Below are 27,142 nucleotides of genomic sequence, written 5' to 3' on the forward strand. Positions count from 1 at the left end.
TGTTATTTTATTTGTGAACTATGTTTTTTTGTTTTGTTGATTATTATTATTATTATTTTTTATTGATTTTCATTATTATTTTTTTCATTGATTTTTATTATTTTTTTGTGGTTTTTTTATTTCTTTTTATTGATTTTTATTATTTTTTTTTATTGATTTTTATTATTTTTTTATCGATTTTTATTATTTTTTAATCGATTTTTATTATTTTTTTCATTGATTTTTATTATTATTTTTAATTGATTTTCATTATTTTTTATTGATTTTATTTTTTTTCATTGATTTTATTTTTTTATTGAATTTTATTATTTTTTTGGTTTTTTGTTTTATTTTTTTTTAATTGATTTTTTTGTTGATTTTTATTATTATTTTTTAATTGATTTTTATTTATTTTTTTTATTGATTTTTATTTATTTTTTTTATTGATTTTTATTTATTTTTTTTTATTGATTTTTATTTATTTTTTTTATTGATTTTTATTTATTTTTTTTATTTATTTATTTTTTTTTTTATTTTTATTTATTTATTTATTTTTTTTTTATTTATTTTTCTTTTTTATTTATTTTTTTATTGATTCTTATCCCCTGAACAGTCGATTTAGCTGTGTCCGTTTGTATATACGCGAACTAGTCCCTCATTTTTGACATAACTAAAGTTCTGCACACTTTCTTTTCCCCAAAGAAGCTACTCGTTGTCGCAACCCGCCGACATTAGTCCACTATATCATATAGCTTCCATACAAACTAAGCGATTAAAGTCAAGTCCAAAAAACTTACCGATCCAAATGAGCTTAGATCTCCAAAAGTACATCTCTTGGCCGGTGGCCTTTTATCCAGGTCAATTCCGGCAACGTAGAGCCGTTTTTGTGGGAATTTCTATGCGAGTTATTAAGTTTAAGTATTAAGTGCGCGAGCTATTTTAACCGGCAATTTACACTCCACCCCTTGGTAGATAAAGCCAAACGATGTATTACCCGACGGTTTCGCAAAATGCCAAAAGACTGCCCACCACTTACTTTCACCAATGAGGAGGTTCAGAGTGTCATCAATAAAGGAAAATCTTCTGATCTGACTACTCTTCAAATACTCGATATGTGAAATCGGAAGAGTGATCCCACAACTGAAACCCGCCAACCAAGGGGAGTCCTATCATCCGATAACTCCTCTCCAGTAGTGGAGACACTTGAGGTCTTACTACTCCCAACCTTCACGCACCACCTGAGTCTCTCAAACCACCAGCAGGTTTCCGAAAAGTGCACAGCACCACCACGTCACTTAGTTTCATTAACGCCGCTGTAGTTCATAGCTTCAACAAAAAAACAACCCTAATCGATCCCTATAGCGTTAGACTTGTCAAAAGCTTTTGACAACGCTACTTGAGGACATCGAAAAATTTCCGCAACCACCAGAGTTGAAGAGGTGAACTACCTGAGCGTTCGACAGTCATCCGTACTGTCTTGAGGTAAAAACTCTAAATTTTGAAGAACTAAATATATAGTTCCGCAGGGTGGTGTCCTTTCCCCGTTGCTGTTTAACTTCTACATCTCGAAACACCCTCAACCACCAGAGGAAGTTTATATCACCTCGTACGCGGATGATTGCATGATAATGACATCAGGAATCGATGGCATGTGCTCAAAAGTAAACAACCATCTCTTCGACCTTTCTCGCTTCCTCGCTGCACGGTTTTTAACACTCTTCCCTACTAAATCCATAGCAATCGTATGCACTAACTGGGCGAAGGAGTACAGACTTGACCCTTGGCGTTAAAATTCCGATTCTCAATAACCCTAAAATTTTAAGTGTGATATTCGACAGCCGGTGCTCCTTCACTGCTCACACGACCGCGATTATTGCCAAAGTAGCCGCAACAAAATCCTCAAGTAGGTAGCTGGCAGCACATGCGGAAAAGACAAAGAAACGTTATTGGCAACATACAAAGCAATCGGCCGGCCGGTCATTAACTACGCCACACCAGTATTGTCGCCTGAATACAGTGAAACGCATACGAAGAAGCTACAGACATGACATATCAGAACACTGCACTCCGGACTACAAGGGGATGCCTCTTGATATCTCCCATCGAGCATCTGCACTCCTCTCCAAGCAGTTTCTGCTGGGATGGTTGCGTGGAAATCATCCCTGCAGTCACCCGCTTGTAGTGGAACCGCGCCTAGGAGCATCAAGAGGTCCTTTCTCAACTGCGTCAACGACATAAGTAAGACAATACGCCGACCAGACTAGGGACGCAACTAACCACCACCCATTACAGACGACGAGCTCGAGTTGCTGCGAGAATCGAGGGTGACCCTTGCGCAGCTCCGTTTTGTATACTGTAGCAGGTTTGAACCGCTACTTAAACAGAGCCTGTCGTATCCAACATGTGTCCAGCGTGCAATGAGTCCCCGCATGACATTAACGCACCTTTTTGTACGCCCAGCTAACCCTACACATCTGAGATCCCTCTCCCTAAAATTCGATCCCGTCGAAACAGCACGTTTCCTGGACCTACCGTGACGTCGACGACAACTTATTTGAACCCTATCATCCAAACGGCGATTAGGTACCCGTTACAACAACAAAAATCGAGCAGAATCCGATCCTTTATTTTAAATTGATTTGATGAAAAATGCTTATAAAACAAATATATATATTTTTTTTTCAAATTAATTTATTTAAACATATTTGAATCCAGCTTAGCAAAACTTAAGTTTAAGTTGATTATGTTTTTGTTTTCGTTTTTTTATATTTTTTATTGACTAGTTCATTTTTATATTTTCACATTTTTCAACTTATACGCAAAATAAGGCAACTCAGTTTATATTATTATGTACATATAAATCTATCACTACTCGAAAATATTTTCTATAAACTAGGAATGTTTTGCTTGGCTTTCCAGCTCATGGAAGCAAAGTGTAGGCGTACACTAGTCGCTGCTTAGCGGCAACTGGGCGGCGTTTTTTTCTTTTGTTTGTTCGTTGGTGCTTTCTTTCAATTACAACTTTACAGTTATTACTGTTTATTATTTTATAACAAATTATCCTATAAAACAGACAATAGTTCCATGCTTTTGCAATAACTTTGTGCGTTCTTACATGATTGCGTGTTGGTATACATACTTGTGACGTCGACTGTACATTTAGTGATTTGTAAAAATTGTTTGTAAATATTTGTGATTAAAAAACAGTATGTGTTTATTAAGCAAACACAATGTATTCTGTAGATGTTAAGCAGCTACTCGTTTTAACAAAATAAAATAATACTTTTTAATTAAAATTATATTACATAATATAAAATAAAGTATCTTAGCTAATCCATATAAAATAAGTAAAACAAAACTAACACAATTCTATTTGAGAAACGATACAAACAAAAAACACACAGCAGACATTATAACTCAGTCGTGATTTCGTCCTGCGGCCGAAAGCCCAATTTATAGAATTCGTCTTCCAGCCATAACGAACTCGCATTGAGATCCGATATCAGATTGCCACTTTTGAGCGTGTTGAAGCTGCTGCCGAAGGGATCGGAAGGGCGCGGCTCCTCAAATTCATGCAAGCTGATTAGCGAGCCGAACATGTGTAGCTTTTGCTGACCCGAGCCCGCCAACATGCTCTGCCGGTAGACGTTGTTCTTCTGTGGGAAGAACGTTGCATCGAAGTCATCGGTAATGCCAACGCTGCTGCTGCCGCGTCCGCCACCAGAGGGCTGAAAGAAATCGATTAAATGGCCCACTTGCGGCTTGTAACGCTCTAATGCCTGTTCGGACCACGTGTACAAACGATTCCAGTCGTGCGGTGCCGCCGGTATCAATTCGATTGGTCGATTCAACAGTATCAGTATTTTGGCAAGATCGCGTACTATCGGTCGATAGGAATTCGCTGCGCCCACCTCACCCGACAAATACAACTTGCGTATTTGGCGTCGCGTATCGTTGAGCATCGCTAGGAAATATTCTGCATTCGGACGCATTTCATTGAGTTGTCGCAGAAAATCGGAACGATCCATGGTATTCTCGTTGATCAGCTTCTGTTTGATGGATTTACGTCTACGTCGACGTCGCACCAACATCATGGCGACAGCTAGTAGCGTGAGACAAACCACAAAGCCGCCTATTAGTCCTGCAATAGCGGCCATGAGCGGACCCGAGTAACCGGTGGACACGCAGACGCGTCCCATGAATTCGGTGTGCGCCGACCATTGATCGATGTAGCCGGAAGGACATTGCTCCACACACTGACGTGTGTCGGTCATCAGATAGGCGGGGCACTTAATGCAACCCTCGCTGTTGCAGCGCAGACAATGTGAACTCGTAGTGGGCGGACAACCTGCAAGAAAATAGCAAGATTAAATTAGTTTTATTGATTAAAATTATTTTGTAAATCTTTTTATATAAAAAGAGATATATTTAAAGAGGCTTATGTTTACGGTAGGACCACCCTCAGGTTTACATAACTGGATGCGGACCTTCATTAATATTCAGCCAGCTATCACCAACATGTCCACATTAAAAAAGCTACTAAATAAGTGTTTGCCATACCAACATTATTCCTCCGTCCGTTGTTCCCTTCGTTTGTCGAACTGTCCGTGCGTCCGTCCATCCTTCCTCCCTCCAGTCGGTACATCGTTCGACCATCCGGCAACCCGTTTTTCCAACCATCTTCTTATCTGTCCACTCGTTCATCCGCCCAAGAATAAACAAACAGGCAACTGGATGAAATACGAAATACATTCGAAAAGATGTACCGGAATAGATAAGCAGACCGGGAGCCAAATGGATGTGTGGATAGACAGACCGGGAGCCAAATGGATGGGGGTACGTAGTGACGAACGCATGGACAACGAACGGGCGTATGGAGGGACGGGCGGGCTAACCAACGGATGGATGGACGAATCGGCAGATGAAAATGCGGATGGATGGACGAATGTACTAATAGACGGTTAGATCAAATGGATGATCTGACGGACGAATGGGCAGATAGACGAACATTGCACGGGCGGATGGATGGACGAATAAGCGGACGAACGGTTGGAGGAAAGGGTGGATAAACGTACGAATACACAATTGGACGAAACAACGGGCGGAGAAATGAACCGACGGATTGATGGACGAACACACGAATAGATTATATAACACACTGTAGATCGATTCATTTTATTGTTACTGTGTAACTTGGTGCGCTGAGTTTGAGACCCGCCACGTAGAAACCTCTCTGAATGAAAATTAATTAATCAGCCTCGGTTGAAAACCCCCACTTTTGATGACGACCGCAGTAAAATTAATAAGGATTCCGATTTAGAGGTACGCAGCTAGAATGTCCCGACCCTAAATTGGGAACGTGACGCTGCTCAGGGGGTTGATAAAATCACAACCCACAGTTAAACGGTTTTCTACACCCCAAAGAGGTGATCTAGTATCATACTGAAGTTATGAAGGTCACACTTCTGCAGCCTGCTGAGCGGTAGTGAAAGTGTAACATCTGGAAATGGAGAACTGATTTCCAATTCGATCGCCTTAGAATAGACGCAGACAGATGAAAGCATGCGCGGCGATTAGAACCTAACTGTGATCTGTTCAATCAAAGGAGGACCTCACAATCTGCGCCGATTATCGTGGGATAAGCTTTCTTAATAGCACACCTAAGGTTTTATCTAACTAAGGGTGTGGAAGACTGAAGACCACCGTCAACAAATTGATTGTACCTTACAATTGTAATTATAAACCTGGAAAATCTACTATCTATTTTCACCAGGCCCCAAATTTTAGGAAAGACCCCTGAAAGGAAGATCTACACACACCACCTCTCGTCGATTTTAAGCCCGGCTTCGACAGCACGAAAAGAAACTGCCTCTATTCCGCTGTGTCTGAGCTTGGTATTCTCGCAAAGCTCATACGGCTCTGTAAGCTCACGTTGAGCAATAACAAAAGCTCTCTCAGGTGCGGGAAGCATCTCTCCGAGCCGTTCGATATTAAGCGAGGTTTCAGACAAGGAGACTCCTTATCGTGTGAATTCTTCAATCTATTGCCGGGGAAAATAATATGCCCTGCAGAGCTAAATAAAAACTGTACAATCTTCTATAAGAGTTGCAGGCGTACGCCGATGATAATGATATCATTGGCCTCAACAACCGCGTCGTTAGTTCTGGTTTCTCCAGACTGGATAAGAAATCGAAACGTATGCGCTGGCAAGGTCATGTTGTCCGGATGGAAGTGAACACTCCAGCTTTGAAAGAAAGATTTGCGGAAGCAGAGGACGACCGTTGGACAGATCAAGGGGAAGGACCTGACTGCACTTAGTACCTCGAATTGGCGCCAAATAGCGAAAAGAAGAAGCGACTGGCGTTCTGTTGTTAACTCGGTTATAACAGCGTAGGCGGCTCCTACGTCAATAAAGAAGAAGAAGAAGTGTAACTGGTGCGACAGTATAAAACAAAGTAGTATAAATCATTTTATTTCCTTTATCGCCAAAAAACTTTCTTTTTGTCCCTAAATACCGAAATTTATGAGTGCGCATACACTTCAGTGCAAATGATTTAATATTAAAATCGATTATGATCGCCGAAAGCCGCTTAAGCACACTATCCACGAGTGTAAACAACTCACACATACACATTTACATATTGCAGATGCATATGAAATTGTGTATACAGAACAGTCATAAATCATTAGTGGTCAGGTGCCACCACCGATGTCATTATCAGTTGGGCTATTTGTCATAATTACAATATTTAAATCAGTGAAATGGATAATTATGTGCTTAAACTCGCATTTAAATGTTTCAATGTGCAATTATGTATAAGTGTGTGTAGTACTTTGGCTTTCTTATAAAGCTTGGTAGTACTCTTAAGAGCTTACCGATTTATAATTACTTGAAAATGGAAATATGCATACAGTAATGTGCAATACAATGGAAACGTACATTTTTTGGTTTCGAATTAATATTAAAATGAAATACACTGTCACAAAAAAAGCCAACGGAAGTTGTAATTAAACTCCCCGTCTCATGATTTAAAAAAAAAAATGTATTTTTCTGAGTTGGCAGATCTGCCCTTAATTACTGTGTTAAATATGAGCGCGATCAGTCGACCAGTTTGTTAACAGCAGCTGCTTGAGCCGGTACAACTCAGTAGTGCGTTGCGAATTCTATATCGGTAAAAATATTGAACAAAGCATTTGTCTCGAATCGTTGCGAATGTTGGAAAAGGCTTACGGTGATTCAGATTTATCAAAAACACAAGCCTACGAGTGGTTGAAAGACGACCGAGAGATCGTTGAATACATGCCTCGTTCTGCACGACCTTCGACCACTTCAGCTGATGGAAATATTAAAAAATGAATAATATAATGCTTGAAAATCGTCAGGCAAGAGTTCGAAAGATGCAAGAGAGCTCAGCATATCTCGCGAGTCCGTTCGAATGATTTTGATTCGATATTTTGGTTATGAAACGCGTGCTTGCTCGACTCCTTCCGATTAAGCTGAATTTGTTTCAAAAAGAGTATCATAAACTGGTCTCTTTGGACATGCTTGATCGTGCGTATTTCGATCCCACATTCATGGAGAGCAATATAACTGACCATCAGCCATGGGTTTATGAGTTTGACATGCAAACAAGTTAACAATCAACGAAATAGAAAAAAAACTAGCCGAAACCAAAAAAACACGCCAAAGTCGCTCAAAAATCAAGGTGTTGCACACTTTTTTCGATATTCTTGGTTTGGTGCATCATGAATTTTTTTTCGGGGGGACAAACGGTCGATATCGAGTTCTTTTCAGCCTTATTGAGGCGTTTGCGTGAAGACGTCCGTCGAAAACGGTCGGAATCGTGGAAGAACAATTCATGGATTTTACACGATGATAATGCACTATCGCAGCGAGCCACGGTTGTGACCGAATTTAAAACCAAACACGCAATGGATACCGCCGATCAACCAATTTTTACTCATAAGTGTGGGAATTAATTTGAAGGCGACAAAATAAATATTGATGAAAAAAGAATATTTTGCGTTTTATTTACAATTTCCGGTTTTTCTCCCCACAATATACGTAGGTACAGATCCTATATACGAGGTATGACAATTAAGTAATGAGACTGATTCCATAAAAACCGTATATTTGAAAATTATTCTACAACTCTGCCATTCCCTTCAAAGTAGTCCCCTTGGGCAGCTATACAGCGATTCCAGCGCGTTTTCCATGCTTCGTAACAGTTCTGGAACGCTTCGACTGGGATGTCCGCGAGTACCCTCGTCACGGCCGCCTGGATGTCCGTAATCGACTCAAAATGGGTTCCTTTGACCACCGATTTTGTTTCAGGAATCAAAAAAAAGTCACAGGGTGACATGTCGGGCGAATAAGGCGGCTGTTGCAACACGGTGATCCCTTTAGAGGCCAAATACTGGGACACGCTGAGGGCGGTGTGGCACGGCGCGTTGTCGTGATGAAGGATCCAGTTACGAGCGATGTCTGGGCGTACCCTGTTGACTCGATTTGCAAAATCTTTCGAGTACTTGGCAATAGTAGACTTGATTTACAGTTTTCCCCGGTGGAACGAATGCTTTGTGGACGATTCTACGGCTATCAAAAAAGACAATAATCATCGTTTTCACCTTCGACTTGCTCATGCGATCTTTTCTCGGGCGGGGGGCGCGCGGAGACAATCATTGTGAGCCTAGACACGACGAAGAGCACTATCACCATATACTCTTACAATTTTAGCGTATGTTTCCGATGCTGTTTCGCCCAATCTGGCGCAAAATTTTATCGCGACACGTTGCTCGTTATGAGCACTACAAACACACGTCTACTCAATTTGACGCAGCAGGCGAACTAAACAAGCTAGAGCGATGGTACATATATCAAGGTCACAGGTTTACCACAAGCGCGGCAATAAAATCAGTCTCATTACTTAATTGTCAAACTTCGTACATTGTTTCCATTAATGCAATAAAAAGAAGCGTTGCCGTAATTTGCCGCACAGCACTGTATATGCAAAAGCACTTGTCGTTTAAGCTTATAAATTTTAAAGTGTGTATGTGTGTTCATATAATTATAAGCTCATAAGCTTATCAGTTTGAAACAGTGGAACCCGAAGTAATCCAGTAAAAGTGACACGCTCTCATGATAAAAGCATATTTATGTATGGATTCAAGAATATACGTATGCATATTTAAGTAGACGGAGGCAAAAACAAAAGTGAATTTTAAGCAGCGGTCACATTACATGGTATAGCTAAATACATACCTATGTATATACATACATACAATACAAGACATACATACATACATATCTGTCCATTTGTCATAAATACACATGGCAAGAATTCAAGCAACGTCTTTACCAAGAAGCGGTCAACAATTTGTTGTTGCTACAAATGTATTCTGGGTATCGGACTAAAAGAATTTCGACTGCCGACCGGCCGCGACAGCTGGGAAAGTTTAGTTAATATTCCACAGCGGCTTACATTTTAAAACTCTGCGCGCAAGTAAATATTTTGCAGAAACGCAGAAAAAATAAACACAAATAAAAATAAAGGCAAAGTGAAGAGAACGAGAATACAAAGTAAAGAAATTAAAAAAGGCGTGTGAAGGCTTAAAGCAACAAGCAGAAAGATCAAAGTCGCCGACGGCAGTAAAAAAAAATGTCACATGCTCTTGCCAAGTGAGGAGAGCAGGCCAGCCGAGACAGTGGACCGGGCGGTCAGCCAAAATCAACGAAGTCGGACAGAAAGCCAGCTGCTCGCTATTTGACTATTTTGGCGTACAAAGAACGCATGCGCTCTAGCAATAACAATAAGTGTAAATATAGGCACATTGCAGACCGTTGCGAAATAGCCCCACGTAGCGTGGCATTGCCAGAGCAATAAACGGACCAAAGCGGCGTTACAGCGTCGTAAAGTTGAGCTGCCGAGCAAAGGGCTCACATGCTTAACTATACATTTGTATATGTATACATACATACATACACATACATATGAATATTGCGTGCAACGAGGATCATTAAATGTTGCCGCGCTGCAGTTTGCGCTAATCCACAGGCTGCAATGCTATCCATGGAGCAATGAGCCCCCAACCTGCGTCAACACATATGTATGTACATAAGTGTACAACTGCCACATTTTCAATTAATTTGCAATAGAGTGCCAGTGTGTGTGTACTGCAAATGCTGCGCATGCGTGGCTTGCTTTTGCGCTTCTCTCCAGTTTCATTCTCATTTCTGTTCTTCTAAGCGTCTTCTTTTGGCATACAACTCGCCAGCGCTCGCTTATCGATTGTGCTGCCGCGATAACCAATATGAAGTATTATGTGCCATAGACAGACGAACGAGCAGCCCTTCCGGCAAGCAGCCGCCGAAGCACCAACCATTCAATCTCGTCTGTCGTTTGGTCTTTTGCGTTTCTTGGCGCACACATACATACGTGTATTATTGGAATTAACTTGTTTATTCGCTAATAAGCTGGAAAATTATCCACCACACGCGGATATTTAATTGAGATTGACGTATGAACCAGCTCTGCGGCTCTAAAGTGACCCGTCGCAGCGTCCATCATCAATCGTTATAGCGATGTGTTTGGACAAATAACCGAAGGCGCTGACGACGGCAGGCGGTGGTGTTGGTGGTGTCTCAGTGAAGACGGCATCCCATTCATACAAACATTCAAACAGACATGGTTCGATAGTTGTTGGATTGCTTGCGGTCAGGTGGACGGTTGGCTGATAGTCGCTTTTAATGATAGGGTATCGGTGGCAGTGATGGCAGGTTGGACGGTTGCTTGGTGCGAAAAATGGACTGAGCTTGTGTCTATTTATTTATTTGCGTGCCGACTTTTGATTGTTTAGCGGTTATTGATAGGAAATGTGTTATAATTGGTATGAAGTGAAATTCGTGCTTAAGGCGTTATTTAGAGCCACTCGCAAGCCAGAAAACGTGTTTTGTTTTGAAGAGGCATTTCAGTTAATCAATAAGTAAAAAAAATATATTTACAGAATTTCACGTGCTTTTATAATCGGCCATTTAATTCGAAATATTTTTGAATCCCTTGCTCCCTTAAACGATCTCCAAAGGAGCCTTTGAAAAAAGTTGTCTAATGATGAAGAAATTTTTTGCTATAAAAAATTATCTCAAATCCAAAAACCAAAGTTAACATTACACTAGACTAGATGAATACAGGTAGTGATCGAAGTATTATATTTTTATAAAAAAAGTGATCCTTTAGAGTGGCTAAAAAAAATTAAATTATCAAAGTTAATCCTACAATCATTACCTAATCACCTCAAAGAAAAGAAAATCATGAGAAAATTTCAAGTCAAGTCATCGATCTAGTCATTTTGAGGAAATTCTCCTTACCTCATCTAAACTGCGATTCGAAAGAACTGCGTTAAAAGTTTTGGAACCGCGCGGTGCATTCTGGATAACGCTAAATGACCTGCCGCCTTCACGGCCTACAGATTTTTTATCCTTAGCTTGACACGGACATAGCTTGGATTATTAATTGGATTGGTTTGAACCCTGTGCTGATGGTCGAGGTATTCTGTTATCTGAGTAATCAGGATCAGGGCTCATTTATATCAAAGCTGCCTCAGTCCTGTTTAAACTTCTAAAAATGATCGCAATCGGCACAAACCACTACTAACAACTCCTAGATCAAATCTTACTCGGACTTTAAATTGCGCCCTTAAAACGCACCCGTGAAATATTTTTGGCAATCGGCCGACCGGTCATAAACTACGCCAAATCGATATGGTCATCTGGATGTAGTGAAACGCAGACGAAGAAGCTTCAGATATGACAGAACACTGCACAGCGGACTATCACAGGATGCCTCTTAATATCTCCGGATGAACCCTTAGACTGCCGTATATTATGCTGCCGGTTAAGGAACTTAACTTAACTTAAGTTTCTCTTTAAGCTGCTGAGATGTTTACGCAGAAACCAAACTTGCAGTCATCTGCTTGAAGCGAAGCCACCTCTTATGAATATTAGGTGGTCCTTCCTTGACTACGTCGACCACATCGAACCTCGACACCCCGACATACCAAATGACATACCTCATGACATTAACCAACACTTTGCATGCCCGGGATTCGTTGGTTTATCTAACACCCTTTTCTCTATGGTTCGAACCCATCGAAACAGCAAGTTTCCTGGGTCTATCGTTGGTTGGTTTCGATGACAACCTACCCGAGCCTTGCCATCCAAGGTGTGATTGGATAATTGCTACAACATAACCCAGAATAGTAAATTCTGAATGGTACACAGCAATTTCTTGGCCAGTTATCTTTCAAGAAATCAGGAAAACCAACCGCCGAAGACGGATCTATCTTCACAACGACAATGCGAGCTCTCAAACGTCCACTGAAACAACGTTCCGTTGGAAAGACCAGATGGAGAAGAACCTGCGTACACTTGGAATCTCCAATTGGCGCCAAGCTCGGAAAAGTAAAGAACGACGGACGCGCTGCGTGTAAGCGGGATCTACGTCAATAAAGAAGATGAATCTCGAAATATAAAAAGAAACTCTCGTGAAAAGTTTCTAAATTTACATTATGGACTTTAACATTAACGCTAAATTTGTACTTCCTCTATTTGTGAAGAGAAAAAAACAGTAAATAAAACTTTCTGCACCACAATCATTTACAGTCATGCGCATCACAATTTAGTATATTCATATACATATATATTAAATAATACATGCACTTCAATTTATGCCGTTTTGCGCGCATTTGCAAATTTGTCCAAAACCCACGCCAACTAATTGAATTTAGCGCACATGCACAGTTGCACGAAAGAGGCATGCAGAGGCAAAGCCAAAGCCGGAGCCAAAGGCAGATTAAATGCGCGGAGTAGCACCCGATTTGCTGCAGCGCAGTAATAAGTAGCTATCAGCACGATGTGTTGTTGTTATTGTTGCACTGCGACTGGCGCGGATAAATAAATAAATAATTCATGCCAACAACTTGTCAAAAACCACACTAAAAGCAGACACACACATACACACACGCACACTAATGCATGCTGAGGGGATTCGTGTAACTCTTGCGAGTATATTTCCATTGCTGTTGCTTTATAAATTGACGGTGAAAAAGCGCGAAGAAACACATTTGTAATTTTCATTTACGGAAAATTTGAAATCGTGCCAATTTGCATTAATCTCGAATATTTGCCAACAAGTGCTGCCAACCAAACACACAAACAGTCAAACCGTTAACCAGCTGCGATAATCGCTGTGCGCATGCGCAACTTGCCAGCTCAGCATGTGTGATAACTTTTAAAGTTCGGCTGCAATAGGCACCTGTTAGCCGCTCACTGGTGGTTTTCAATGCATTTTGGCGCTGCTGTGGGCACAGAAACTAAAATCACAGGAAACTCGTAAACACACACACACCTCGGGCGTGTTCGATAGTGTATCTGGCATTTGGAATTGATATATGGCAAATTTGTGCAGATTACATTAGAAATAAATGGTGTACATAACAATGGGGCGCAAAACTAAAAGTCATCGTAAGATACGAACATACAAAAGAGTGCTTGAAATGTGCTCTTCAGCGGGAGCGTCATTAGAGTATCAACATTGATATTTTTACATCAAATGATTAAGGAAGGTATGATTCGATAATAAGAGTTAGTGTCACTTAATTTGGGCTAAAAAACGATGGAAATTTTGGTAAAATATTGAAACTGATTAACTCCTCGGCCCTAGAAATATGCGATTTCACTGGCGTCAGGTCTCAGATGGTTGGAAGAATGTACAAGTACATGTCCAAGAACCTGATATTGACAAAAAACGAGTAAAAAAAAAAGGTCGGAACAGAAAATCGCTGAGCTACTCGTTTTCGGGAAACATTATATAGAAACTTGATATGGTCTTGCTGTAAATTATTGCCTAAAGCGTGATTGGATTCTGTACGACAGTGGTCAGGCGACGATTTGTGAACGCTATGAGGGCGGATAAGGATAATTATTAGCAGAATCTGAACGGCGATACTTAATAGATTTGGTGACCGCAGCGAATTCCGCCAATAATGAACAAGTTTATGGAAGAAAGACCTCAACATCCCAACGAATATTCCGTTGGCACTTACAAGTCTAGAGGGATGTTGAGATAATCTCTTTCCTGGCAGCAGTACGCTTCGATGTGCAACATAGCTGGCAAGGAGAGACCCAGGTATTTTATTTTGATGATTTGAATTTCAAATCACTCTACCATAATACTCTAACGCCAACTAAACTATATTCATTACGTCAATATCCGACTATGAGAAAGTACGAGTAGCAATAGTGCGATAAAACGAAACCATATTGAGAAGACTGTTCATCTCAAACAAGAAAAAACGTTGCAACGAAATTATAATACCCTTCACAAATACAAAAGATTTCTTAGAGGAAGTTGTTCGGTCAGTTTGTATGGCAGCTATATGCTATAGTGACTCGATCTGTACAAATCTTTGGAAATGGATTCGAAGATATGAGCGTATTTTTGAGAATCTTCTAACTTAGGCTAATCGGCTTTCAAAACATAAAACGTTTCTTTTTGTTCTCAAAGTTGGTGAGCCAAATCTCCTACCGAGTGGTGCTCTTCCTCTTCCTCTGCTGCCTCCGGCGGGTACTACGTCGAATACTTAAGGAGCTGAAGTGTTTTCGTCCATTCGGATGACATGACCTAGCCAGCGTAGCGGCTGTCTCTTAACTGGCTGAACTACATATGTTAATGACGACGAACCTCGTCCAGAACGGCCATCAACATCAACTGATGATCACTGATACGTTAATAAAATAAAGGAATTGGTGCTTGAGAATCGACAATTGACAGTCAGAGATCTTACTGCCATCGTTGGAATACCGGAACGATCAGTGAAAACCATTTTGAAAGATCATTTGAGCCTAGGGACAGTAAAAAAGCACGATTGGTTTCAAAATCACTCAATTTTTGCGAAAAACATCGTCGCTTTAACGTCTGTGAAGCAATGCTTTCTGACTACTAGGATATCATGAAACGTATTAATACTAGCGATGAGTCTTGCTATGATTACGATCTGGTAATAGACGATCAATCGGCCGAACATCGTGGCAAAGGTGAGCCGATGGTGAAAAAAACACATCAAAGCAGGTCAAAAATCAAGGTTATGGTACACTCCGAATTCCTTCCGACTGGTCACACTGACAACAGGGATTTGATATTTGGAAATTATGCGTCATTTGCGCGAAGCTATGCGTAAAAAGAGGCCGGAATTATGGGCGAACAATTCTTGATTCGTGCACCATGATAATACGTCGTCGCATACTGCTTTCATTCTTCGTGATTTTTTCGCCTAATTTACAACCAATATCGTGACGCAACCACCTGATGGCCTGATTGGGCTCATTGTGACATGAAACGTGAATCGTTATGAGCCTTGAAGGCTATTCCGGAAATTGGCTTTACAATGGTTTCGATGATTGTAAAAAACGGTGGCATAAGTGTATAACGATCAAGGGCGATTACTTTGAGAGGGACTACAAAAATTTTGAAGAATAAATTAGGATTTTAAAAAATATGAACAAAGTCTTGCTACTTTTAGCCTTAATACTTGTGCTCATAGTAGTATTTCAAATATTTTTCAATATCGAGCTATGGTTATCGTTTTTAAACAAGTTTCCTCGAAACAGAATTTTTCGATTTTGCTGTAGATATTATTCGAAGACTACTATCACATTTTTCTGCATGTTGTTCTATATATAGTTCTCCATACAAGAACATACCAGTTTTTGATCTGTTTAAACTCGTGTTCTGGCAGGCCAAAAACAATCACAATTATGGGTAAAACTCAGAACTTTTTAAATTTTCATTGTACATACAATATCTTCAGATGAGATCTTTTTAGGTTTAATTTACTGCAGCAGTGGAGGACCTTTTTTGGCTTGAATTAAATTATCGTATACAGCAGTTATTCAGTTTAGTCCACCTGCAACGACTTTCGGCTTCTAAACCTTAGAGGCGTAATGGAAGTCTAGGCGTTGGGTCGAACCGTGAGAATGTCTTTAATTTTTATCGAGCTCAACAGTCACATGAATTGAAAAATTAATTTTGTTTAAATTTAGTCTCAGAAAAAGCTGTTTATTTGAATAACTCTCATCATCACAGCACAGCTTAGTAAGTTTTGCCAAAAAGTAAATAAATAAACCACACTATTTGCCAATAAATAAACAAAATACACAAAGAAATTAATGACAACACAATAAAAAAAAATTAAGCAACGCGTGCAACAAACCCTGGTATGCAGAAGTAATTGAGAACGCGACAACGCTTCACGCGTCACGCTTTGAATCCCAAACCAATGCGAATACAAATCGTATTTAATTAAAATGCAACGAGATCGTGAGCCCAAACAAATAACGAATTACAAACAGAATAACAGTGAATAAATAAATAAAGTAAATTCTTTTGCCGCGCAGCGAAACAAGTTGTGGTGGAGGTGCGGGGTCCAGTGGTGTCTGCCTTCGTTTCTTGTGTTGCAGTTGTTCTGCTGTGCTGCTTTTGCATGCTGGCCCTGGTCCAAATGCCGCCATCAGCACTAACTGATTGTCGGACGAGTGTGTCTGCACTTAAGCACCGTTATGATAATAAACGACAGCGATGCGAACTTTGAGTGACCAGCGGCTACTAAGCGACAGCCGGTTTCGTTATTAACTTTTTTTCCACAGACTTTTATGCTTCGGATGTACTGAATGCCATGTTTTTTTGGTTTTGTCGTTTTGCTTGCATGTTTTTCGGTGTTGAGCCAAAAAAATATTTTAAGAAAATCGCTAAAATTAAAATGAAGATAAGTCGAATACAACGCCAGCGTGGTAGATTCACAGTGTGCTTTGAAAAAAGGTAAACAAACAGCTAAGTAAGAAAGGCAAATCTCGGGTGGTGCCGGCTACTACATTAATTACATAGAACGACAGAAAGAAATACGAACTTAAACTAGGGGAATATCCGAATCCATTAACTAATATCTTGATACGATCTATCATCCTTCCAAAAAGCATTGTATTTGCAAAAAAGCTCAAACGCAACCTTCAAATGCCTCTGGTTATACAGCACGTCTGATTGAATTTGTCACAAAACGTGTACACAAATTGGAACGCAGCAACAAATGGGAAGTTCTCCAACAGTTTTGAAGATATAACGGGTTTTTCAATAGGAGGGCTACAAAAGTAGACCGATAGGTACAACAAACGACCCATATTTTTTCCACTCTTTTGACATTTCTCCTCAGTAAGGTTTGCCATTTCATCGTAAATCAATATACGATCCAACGAGTAGGAAGTATTAGAATTTACTACCGAAATCTGGAGTCAGTGGCCTCAACTCTGCATCCAATTTATGCTCCTCATAAGCGTTCTGTCAGATCAACAATTGAGCGTCTAGTAGACAAATTTGAATCCACAGGCACAGTACAAAATGTTCCCGTGCCAATGAGGCCTGAAGTGCTCGTTGTGTCGATAATATTGCTGCCGCTAGCGCATCAATTGAGGAAGACCCAAATCAGTCTCTGGCACGTCGTACTCAAGCGTTGGGTATCTCTGTGACGTCGTTGTGGCAAATTTTGGGAAAAGATCTTGGCCCACATCCTTACAAGATCAAATTGACGCAAGAACTGAGGAACTGATTAATTGACTTGCTTACCAGAATCGTCGTATGTTCGTGAATTGGGCTGAGCAACAACTTGAAAATATCAGGATTTGCATCGAAAAATTATCTTTAGAGTCACCATTACAATAGATACTCAAAAAATTTGGGTTTGATGCGGTTTGTGTCATTGGGCTACCACTCACTGATAACCGAATATTTTTGGCCCCAATTAGATGATATGGAATCGGACAATATGTGGTTCCAATAGAACGGACCACAAGCCACACAACGAAGGCTAGGATCGATTTATTGCGATTTGACGCCGTTAGACTTTTTTCTGTGGGACTACGTCTGGTCTATGATCTATGCCCACAAGCCAGCGATGATTGATGAACGTTGTACGATTATCGAACGTGAAATTGCAGCAGTATCGCCCGATTTATGCTTGAAAAACGTCGAAATTAGGTTCAGCGCCTGGACTTCTGCAAGCGTGCTCGTGGTGGCTATGCAAAAGATATCGAGTTCCTTACATAATGGCATCGAATGTACTCTCACAGGAATAAAGAATTTTATTGATATCTCAAACCAAACCAAAACTTTTGTAGCGAAACACTCGTTACTCGTTAATTTACTAAACAAATAGTTAAAAAAATGTTTATGTCTCTGACTACTAACCCTTAATGGGTAGTGAAATTAATTTAGTGAAAATAAATAGGTTATCAACATGATTAAGATCTATTTTGAAGCAAATATTTTCTTTACTAAAAATTGCATTGCAAAACCTTGCAAATATAATATATTTAGTGTTTTAGTCACGACAGCAGAATAATGTAGAAAATATCGAATTTTGAAAGCAAAAAAATATGTTTCCAACAATTGCCATAAACTTTTCAGCTCCAAATAATTTATAGTTACTTAATAATCATTTCATCAAAACGTTACGTTACGTGAGCAAAACTACTAAACTCTGTACAACATGTTGCATGGGTATAAAATGTATTGTATAAAAGCGCATTTAGCTTACGGCCAAACACGCTCGTGCAGTGAACCCTAATTTTAGTGGCTTGACGCGCTCAAACTTCATTTGCTTGCCAGTCTTGCATGAACGCTTTCACAGCACAGCACTTGGCTGAGCGCTTAATTTTAATTTTATTTTTTACGATTATTATTAAATCTTTTTTTTTCTGGTTTTTGAAATTTTCAAGGAAGAGATTTTTTAAATGCGCCAAGCACGGCAGTGCAAGAGAATCTACGGAGGCACTGTCATGATTGCCAACTTTCCCACATCAATTTCCCAAATTTCTTGCCTATGGGCTAAACAAAAACAAAAACACACAAGAAGAGGGGGGAAGGAAAGGGGTAATAAATTTCTGCCTTTGTAATATTTTAATTTTTCCACTTATTTCCTAGGCATAGGCAATAAATACTCGCAGCCACTTATTGCTTGCAATTGCCTGTGATGGATTATGCAAATCGCCGCCAGAGCTTAGACAGTTGCTGCATTTTGCCGCTGTTGCATGCAAAGCGACACTTAATTGACGAGCATTGACGGAGCGAACAAATGACAGTCGGCAAATTGAATTACTGTCGATCCAACTAACTAGCTAAAATGCAGTGAGGGGTGATATCCGAGGTTATGTAGGAATTACAAGCAAATTATATATATGAATGTATTTGTTATTACCCAGCGTTTTCCGCTTGCCAAGCGCCCAATTGATGTATTGACCGAGTGACAGTTTCGTTTGCGATTGATCTGCGCAATGTTAAATAGACAGTTCGTTTGTTTGCTGTTGCTGTTATTGTTGTTGCGCGCCTGCCATCACGTGTCAATCGGTCGGTCGTTCGTTCGTTCCGTCACTAATCGACGCTTTCAGCAGTTACAAACACGCATACACACAGTGAGAACCGTAGGCGCGTCTGTGTATCAGCTGTAGGCCCGCTTGCCTACCAACTACGCGGCTGTTCCTTTATAACTGCCGACTTTACATACAGACACGTACTTGTGTACATATGTATATAAAAAGTAAAAACAAATACATTTATGAGGCCGTAATTACATTTTCTCTAATGTGACCTTGAAAATTATCGTACTTGCCGCATATGCGGATGCCTTTAACTTTGTACTTACAATTTAAATTGCACCTGCCAGCATATATTTATGTCTACACACGAGCAGTTACATATGCCTACACATGTGTATCTACGTGCAAAATATGCAAATGCTGTCGGCGCACGAATGATCAAAGCTAAGCAACTGCACAGGGTGCATGCGAAACTAATAAAAATACAAAACTAGCAAAAGGGTGCAGCCGCAAGGTCATTAACAACTCGAATACCAAAAAGTGTACTTGTGATTCATTCGCATATTTTACGCTCTTTGTTTTTTTGTTTTTGTTTGTGATTTTCATCCGAAGCCAAATACACTTTTTTTTTGCAAAATGCACTCTGGTTACCCAAATCTGGCTCATCCTCTCATCTATAAATATATATTTTGGCACTAACCCAAATACAGGTATATCATTGTATGACAAGTTCATGTCGTCCGATTGGATGAAAACACTCCAAGTCTGAGAGTATTCAACGCAGTACCCGCCGAAGGAAGCAGAGAAAGAGAAGACCTCCACAGTTTTGGGAAAACCTGGTGAAGAAGGACCTGATTACACTTAAAATCTTCAATTGGCGCCAAACAGCGAAAACGAAGAACGACTGCCGCGCTGTTGTAAACTCGGCTTTAACGCGTTAGCGGTGTTTACGTCAATAAAGAAGATGAAAAGGTGACAAAACCCAAAATAATCGGAAAGATTCCGGCTTTGCATCTCAATCAGAGATTTGTTTAAGAAAGTTACGCCCTAGAACCTAAAGAACCACATGACTTTCGGCGAAGTAGGGGTGCTACTGTGTAAGCATTTACATGTGAATCTGCATAAACCCGTTCAGCTCGAAAGGTTTTCCCGTCTGTAGTCCAAACATAATGAACTGAAGGTTTACAAATGCAAAAAAGGGCATGATTGGTTAGCTTCTGACTTCTTATGTTCAGCCATTTGTGGAACCAATAAAAGAATTGTGAAAATGTTAAGTGCTGATAAAGTGTCTAGACCACATTACAAATCTGCTTAGGAGTTTAATTTTTATGCCAATTATTTTATGCCGTAATTGGAATAATCAATTTTAACATAAGAGTTTCGACGTGATAACTTGAGAACATACAACTGTGTGTTCAAAAAGTAAGGTGAGGTGATTAACGTGTTATGGTGGACTATGAATATTGTCCAACAGCCCAAATTGTCAGCAAAGAATATTATTGAAGCACTTTTTACGTCAAGCCATTCTTTATCATGATGGATGTCATACTGCATTGGTTCTTCGCTTCTTTTTTTGCCGAAATCTCGACTGGTATCGTATTGTAACCATACTATGATTTAGTTCCGTGCGAATTTTAAATATTCAACAAACACAAGACAATCATTGCTTAGGATGAGAACTGCGTCGGCAAACTTTTATTATTTTTGAAATGTTGTTGAATAATAAAGGCACCTGGTTCTATAGTGTAACGGTTCATTTTCACTAAGCTTAAACTGACAGCTGTCGATTTTTTTTTAGGACTTTCAAGGAATTGGTGCTTGAGAATCGACGATTGACGATAAATTTTCTGGCATCGTTTGAATACGAAAGGATCAGTGAAAGCCAATTTGAAAGATTATTTAGGCCTAAGAGAAGTGAAAGCACGTTTGGTTTCAAAATCACTCAATTTTTCCAAAACAGCATCGTGTTAACGTCTGTGAAACAATGCCTTCCAACTACCAGGATGTCATGAAACGTATTAATACTAGCGATGAGTCTTGCTATGATTACAATCCGGAAACATACGAACAATCGGCTGAATATCGTGACAAAGATGAGCTGAAGCCGAAAAAACAACATCATAGCAGATCAAAAATCAATGTTAATCAACATTCTTCTTCATTTCTTCGATTGCACTCCCATGTTTTGTGGATTGTTAAAAACGTTGCCGTAAGTATGTTGGGGCAAATAGGGATTACTTTGAGAGAAAGCAGTTCCTTTGAAGTTAGCAAAATACAACTCGTCAAAAAGTATCGCGAATCGTAACTGACAGTTTTCTTCGATTGCAGGGGCATGGTGCATCATGAGTTCTTGCCACAGGGAAGAACGGTCAATAAGGAATATTACCTGCAAGTTATGCGCAATTTGCGCGAAGCAATCCGCCAGAAACGCCCGGATTTGTGGAAGAACAAAAATTGGCTTTTGCACCACGATAACGCCCCTGCTCACACACATCATTGCTTGTGCGCGACTTTTTGGCGTGATACTTTTTGAACACACCTCGTACATATATGTTAATAAGAATAAGCTTAAGCTTTCTCGCATTTTCAAGTTTCAATGATAATCTATCCACGAAAATTAGCAAGGTACAACATTCTGCGTTGGTTTTCAAGGCTGAGACTGGAACCTATAAAATTTGTAAGCTATGCCACCCCATATCACCCCCTATGCAGTTAGGTAGAAGTTCAATGAATTATGCTTAGCGTATGTATGTGTTTCTTCAAAGTTTATATCTTCAGCAATAAGTTTGAGATATTTTCATAATTAAGGGTATGTCGATTAATGGATATACAAGAAAAGTGGACACATTTTAATATTCAAAAAGATATAAATAAAAAATTAAAACTTAAGACCTCTCCATTTAAATAAGAATTTCAGTTATATTTACAGATTTTGCCTCATCCCTCAGCTAATACTTTTTCATATGTAATTTTACGAAATAAATTCGAACGTTGTTCAACCTTCAATTGTTTGAAAAAGCTTTCTACACATTCTGATTTTGGAAATCATACATGGATTTTTTTAATTATTTTTTAATGCATTTGCTGCCAGTCTAACTTGATATTGCCACGTAGATCAAGTAACTGACACAAAAGAAATCTATTTCCGCGCACTTACAGCCGATAAGAATCGACAGCATGCAGCTCTAGTATCATATTTTTCGTATTGAAGGAGGCAAAATTTGTTGAAGGAAATATAAAAAAAAAGTCAGCGTTTATGCAGCTGGTAGGGAACCCACGCATGCCCCACTGCATACACCCACACGATTTCGAAAAATAAAACCATACCTACATGTACATTTGTATACATATACATATATAATCTACTCGTATATATATGTACTTACATATATAGTGTACCAAGCGACATTGCACACCGGTCTATTAGACGTTAGCTCTTAGCTGACGACAAGCACAGCTTGCAGCTGCAACAACGCCGACTCTGGCAAATAATTGTCATAGCGTACGGCAATTGAATTAATTTCGAACAAGTGTGGAATTTACAAGATTTTCAGAACAATTTCTAACATTGCCATTGATTTGCATAAACTGCATAATTGAAATGGGAGCAATTATTCATTGTGGCATTAATAAAAAGCAGAGCCAAGGAAATGGCGCTGCGCCGGCAGTTGGGTTCATTAAGCTAATGAAAAATAATTCGGCATAATTTCTATAAAAAAAACAACACAAAATAGTAGAAAATGCGCCTCGGCAACGACATTGAAAGGGCAACTTGAAAAGCAGTTACGTGGACAACAACAACAATATTAGCGCATTTCTAAAACGGTTGTAGAGCCACCAAAACCATAAACTAACCTAAAAATCAGTGGAAAGATCAAAGAGATCACAAGCAGGCAGCTGAGTGCAGCACTGAGGGAGTGTGAAAGAGAACGCTGCGCGTAAACAATTGAAATGTGCAACTTTAAACGACGAAAATTGCATGTTGCAGCAACATGAGGTAGCAAAAAATAAAAAGAGTAAAGAAAATCACTGCAAATGCATGAAATCGCAATGGAAATTTGCACTATAACGCGCCGGCACGACCTGGACCGTAACGGTGGCTCACTTACATGCGCTTGCGCAACACTCCGCACGCGCATGCGCCGACTACTGAAGAGCTAAGTGCCCGGCGTCACTTTTTTCTTTACATATTTCAGAAAAAAATCAACTTTTTCGTATGTTAACAACAACAGCAACAACAACGCCTTGATTTTAGAAACAATTTGTAGTCTAACAACTTTTCTGTCTGTCGGTCGGTATGGCACTGTCGCTCTGCAGCTCAGTTTGCCTTTGATTTCTGCTCTGTATTGACATAAACTGCGCTTTCAAAGCAGCCGCAGCCCAAAATCGGCGTTCGTTTGTATATTTGGCAGCTACTGTTTCAGCGCAGAGTCGCTTGGCACAAGGTAAGCCACGCGCCTTTGATTATTTCATTTGTATCCAACTAATTTGAATTTATTTGTCAGCAGCCGCAGTGGCGCGCTTGCTGAGACACTTTCTCAATTTTCCATAAAATTTTGCAGGCGATTGCACTAATTTTATGCTTTTGAGTAAATATTTTACGATATGCAGCCGCGTTGATTAGTTGTCTGGCAACACCATAAAGTTTTCATGTGAAAATGGTAATAAAATAATAATAAATAAATGTGTTATTGATATTGTAATGAATGTCGCACTATGAAGCTACGATTGCGGCTTAATACAAGTTTGTATGAAAGAAATTCGAAATAAAAGCGGCCGAAATGTATTTTTGACTTTTGAAAAACGCAACTTGTTCGTGTCGTTATGACTAGCGCCTTTTTCTATTTTTATTTTGTTGATATTTTTATAAGCTTTCATTGTACATAAGTTAACAAATCCGTGTGATTTAAGATCGCAATCAATTGTACGCTTGTTTTTCGGCTAAACACACGCAGCAGTCACGAAAGTGCCGTGCCACATCCGGCCTAAATCAATGAAATGTGCCTGTCATTCACACGCAGCTGCACGCATTTCTTTTAAATGCAGCCAAGATTATGGGTTTAGTAGACACGATCGCTGTACAAAAAACTGGTTAATTCTTTTATTTAATAATTTCACATAATGATGATACGGAAATTGGCTGAACAAGTGAGCCTGGAATAGACAAGTAAGGAAGATAAAAAAGTCGGGTGCAACCGAACATTTTATGCTCTTGCAACTTGCAGGAATCAAAGCCAGGAAAGTACCCTAATATGTATTCTGACAAAAGAATGTGAGAAGAATGCCGTGAACTAAATTTAGTCGGAATCGGTCAGTCTGGTCCCGAGATATGTGATTTCACCAAAAAGGGGGTGCCATGCCTGGGAAGCCAAAAAAAACATTTGTTTGAAGGCGAGCTAAAGTGAGAAGGCGAATCATCCCTCCCCAGGGTTGTGCGCTGGGTTTGGCACCCATCACGTAAAAAACAAACACCACCAATGAAAAGGACACCACAGCCTCGGATGAGAGACCACCTTTGGATGACATCAACTGCAAACGTATTAAGGATTATGATTTAAGAGCTTGCATCCAAAATTTCTGGTCTCTTAATTGGGAAGATGCCGCTGCCCAGCAGATTGATGTCCTCGTAAAGTTTATAGGCTGACATCAACGCCGCCCAAGAAATGCGATGGACGGGACAAGAACTGCGACGAGGTAGGAGAAAGACTCCGTCGCGGAGTCCTGGCATTCACCCCGGTGGATGAGCGTCTAGCCACAATCTGCATCAAAGCACAGTTTTTCAAGATATCGCTGATATTAGCGGTTGGAGCGCACCTATGAGAGATGCCCCCCACGATGTCAAAATCGTGCTTGGTGACTTAAACGCCATCGTGGGTAAAGAAGGTATCTCTGGCACAATGGTCGGTGAGTTCAACCTCAATGACGAAACATCCCAAAATGGGTTGATGCTGAATGACTACGCCGGGGACCACTACTGCCTACCTCGCAACGGATGGGATAGATAGATTTGCAGAGAAAAAGAGAGCGAAATGCATGAGTACGAAAAACTTGACAAAGCTGGCTGAGAGGGATAATGCTCGAAAATTCTGCGGCTACTAACAGAAGGTATCAAGACCGGAGCGTACTCATGTAGAACCCACTGTGACTGATTTCCAGAGCATGCTAAAATTATGGAACGAACATTTCTCTAGCCTTTTGAATGACAGTGAAAGCATAACATCAGGAGATGGTGAATCCGATTCTTCAAACGATGACAATGGTGCGGACATTTCGTTGCCCGATCATGAAGAAGTTCGATTAGCAAATTACTCGTCTGAAGAACAAATACGACGGCGACGGAATATCTCCTGTCATCAAACAAACAGTCGACTTATTCGCGACTTGGCTCCCACGCCACTGTGGACAGTCATATCTTCGAAGTTGTAGATAATTTCGTCTACCTTGGAATCAGAATTGACACCAACAACAACGTCAGCTTCAAAATCTAACGCAGAATAACTCTGGTGCTACTTTGAACTGGTTTTTCTTTATCCCCGCCCTGCTATATGATGCAGAGGCATGGACGATGACAACATCTGATAAGTCGGCATTACGAGATTTCGAGAGAAAGGTGCTACTGAAGATTTATGGTCCTTTGCGCATTGGCAATGGCGAATAGCGGAGTCGATAGAACGATGAGCTGTGCGAGATATACAACGACATTAACGTTGTTCGGCGAATTAAGAGACAGCAGCTACGCTGGTTAGGCATTGTTGTCTGAATGGATGAAAACGCTCCAGTTCTGGAAGTATTCGACGCAGTACCCGCGAGAGGAAGCAAAGGAAAAGGAAGACTTCCACTCCGTTGGAAAGATCAGGTGGAGGATCTAGCTACACTTGGAGTCTCCAGTTGGCGGCAAACAGCGAGAGGGAAGAAGGCCTGTAAACTCTGCCATAACCACGTAAAGAAGAAGATTATAAATTTTCCTTGAAGAAATCTCACAGTTTCTCTTTCCAGATGGCCAGACCTCCAATATGTTGGAAAACAAACGGGAAGAAGCTCGCTCCAACAGTTATCAAATCTTAAGGTGCTCAACTCATGCACACGCAAACACAAATTTAAGTTTATTAATAAACAATTATTTGCGACTTTTTAATTTATGCATTCCATCCGCGTACACGCACACATATACACTAACACATACTCGTATACACATTGTAAAGTCATTCATCTTCTATGGTTTTCAATTATCGATTCAATATTCAAAATCATAAAGGAAATTTATGCGCACATCTTTGCCTTCATATGAGTACTTTTACTAGAGGCCAACAAAAGCAAAAACAAGTATTAATAAAAAAAGTAACAAAAAGCTCGGTAAAAATATGTTGAAAAAAGAGACGAAATACAGTAGCACTGACGCCAACGACTTCCGTAAAACGCTACCAAAAACCTAAACAGCAGCAGACGAAGTTTGATAAATTCAAATGCAACGAACGAACTTGAGGCAGCACCGAAATAAAAAAAAAAATTAAGTAAAATTTGGAAAAGAAGTGGGAAAAAAGCCAACAGACAACGAGGCGGACGAACTTTAAGACCCGCGAGACAGACAAGGCAATAAGCTAACGACACAACAAGTGGCTGGCCGGCTCGCTGGCGAACTCAGGTAGCACCAGAGGTCCACAAATACATATGTATGTATGTCTGATATGTGCGTGTCATGCTTGAATATTTTCAAAAGACAAGTGAGTAAAGAAAGAAGTCGAAAGT

General features: G+C 40.0%; 1 protein-coding gene across 1 annotated transcript in view; it reads right to left on the reverse strand.

The window, feature by feature from the left end:
• Positions 1-2,731: 2,731 nt before the first annotated feature.
• Positions 2,732-27,142, reverse strand: part of LOC105231865 (uncharacterized) — a 99,199-nt gene continuing 74,788 nt past the window's right edge. The window contains exon 3 of the mRNA XM_011213354.4: positions 2,732-4,327. Coding sequence (XP_011211656.2) covers positions 3,390-4,327 — 938 coding nt within the window. The 3' untranslated portion in view covers positions 2,732-3,389. The remainder of the gene's footprint in view (positions 4,328-27,142) is intronic.

Source organism: Bactrocera dorsalis, chromosome 2 (genome assembly GCF_023373825.1).
Source record: "Bactrocera dorsalis isolate Fly_Bdor chromosome 2, ASM2337382v1, whole genome shotgun sequence".
Classification (NCBI taxonomy): Eukaryota; Metazoa; Arthropoda; class Insecta; order Diptera; family Tephritidae; genus Bactrocera; species Bactrocera dorsalis.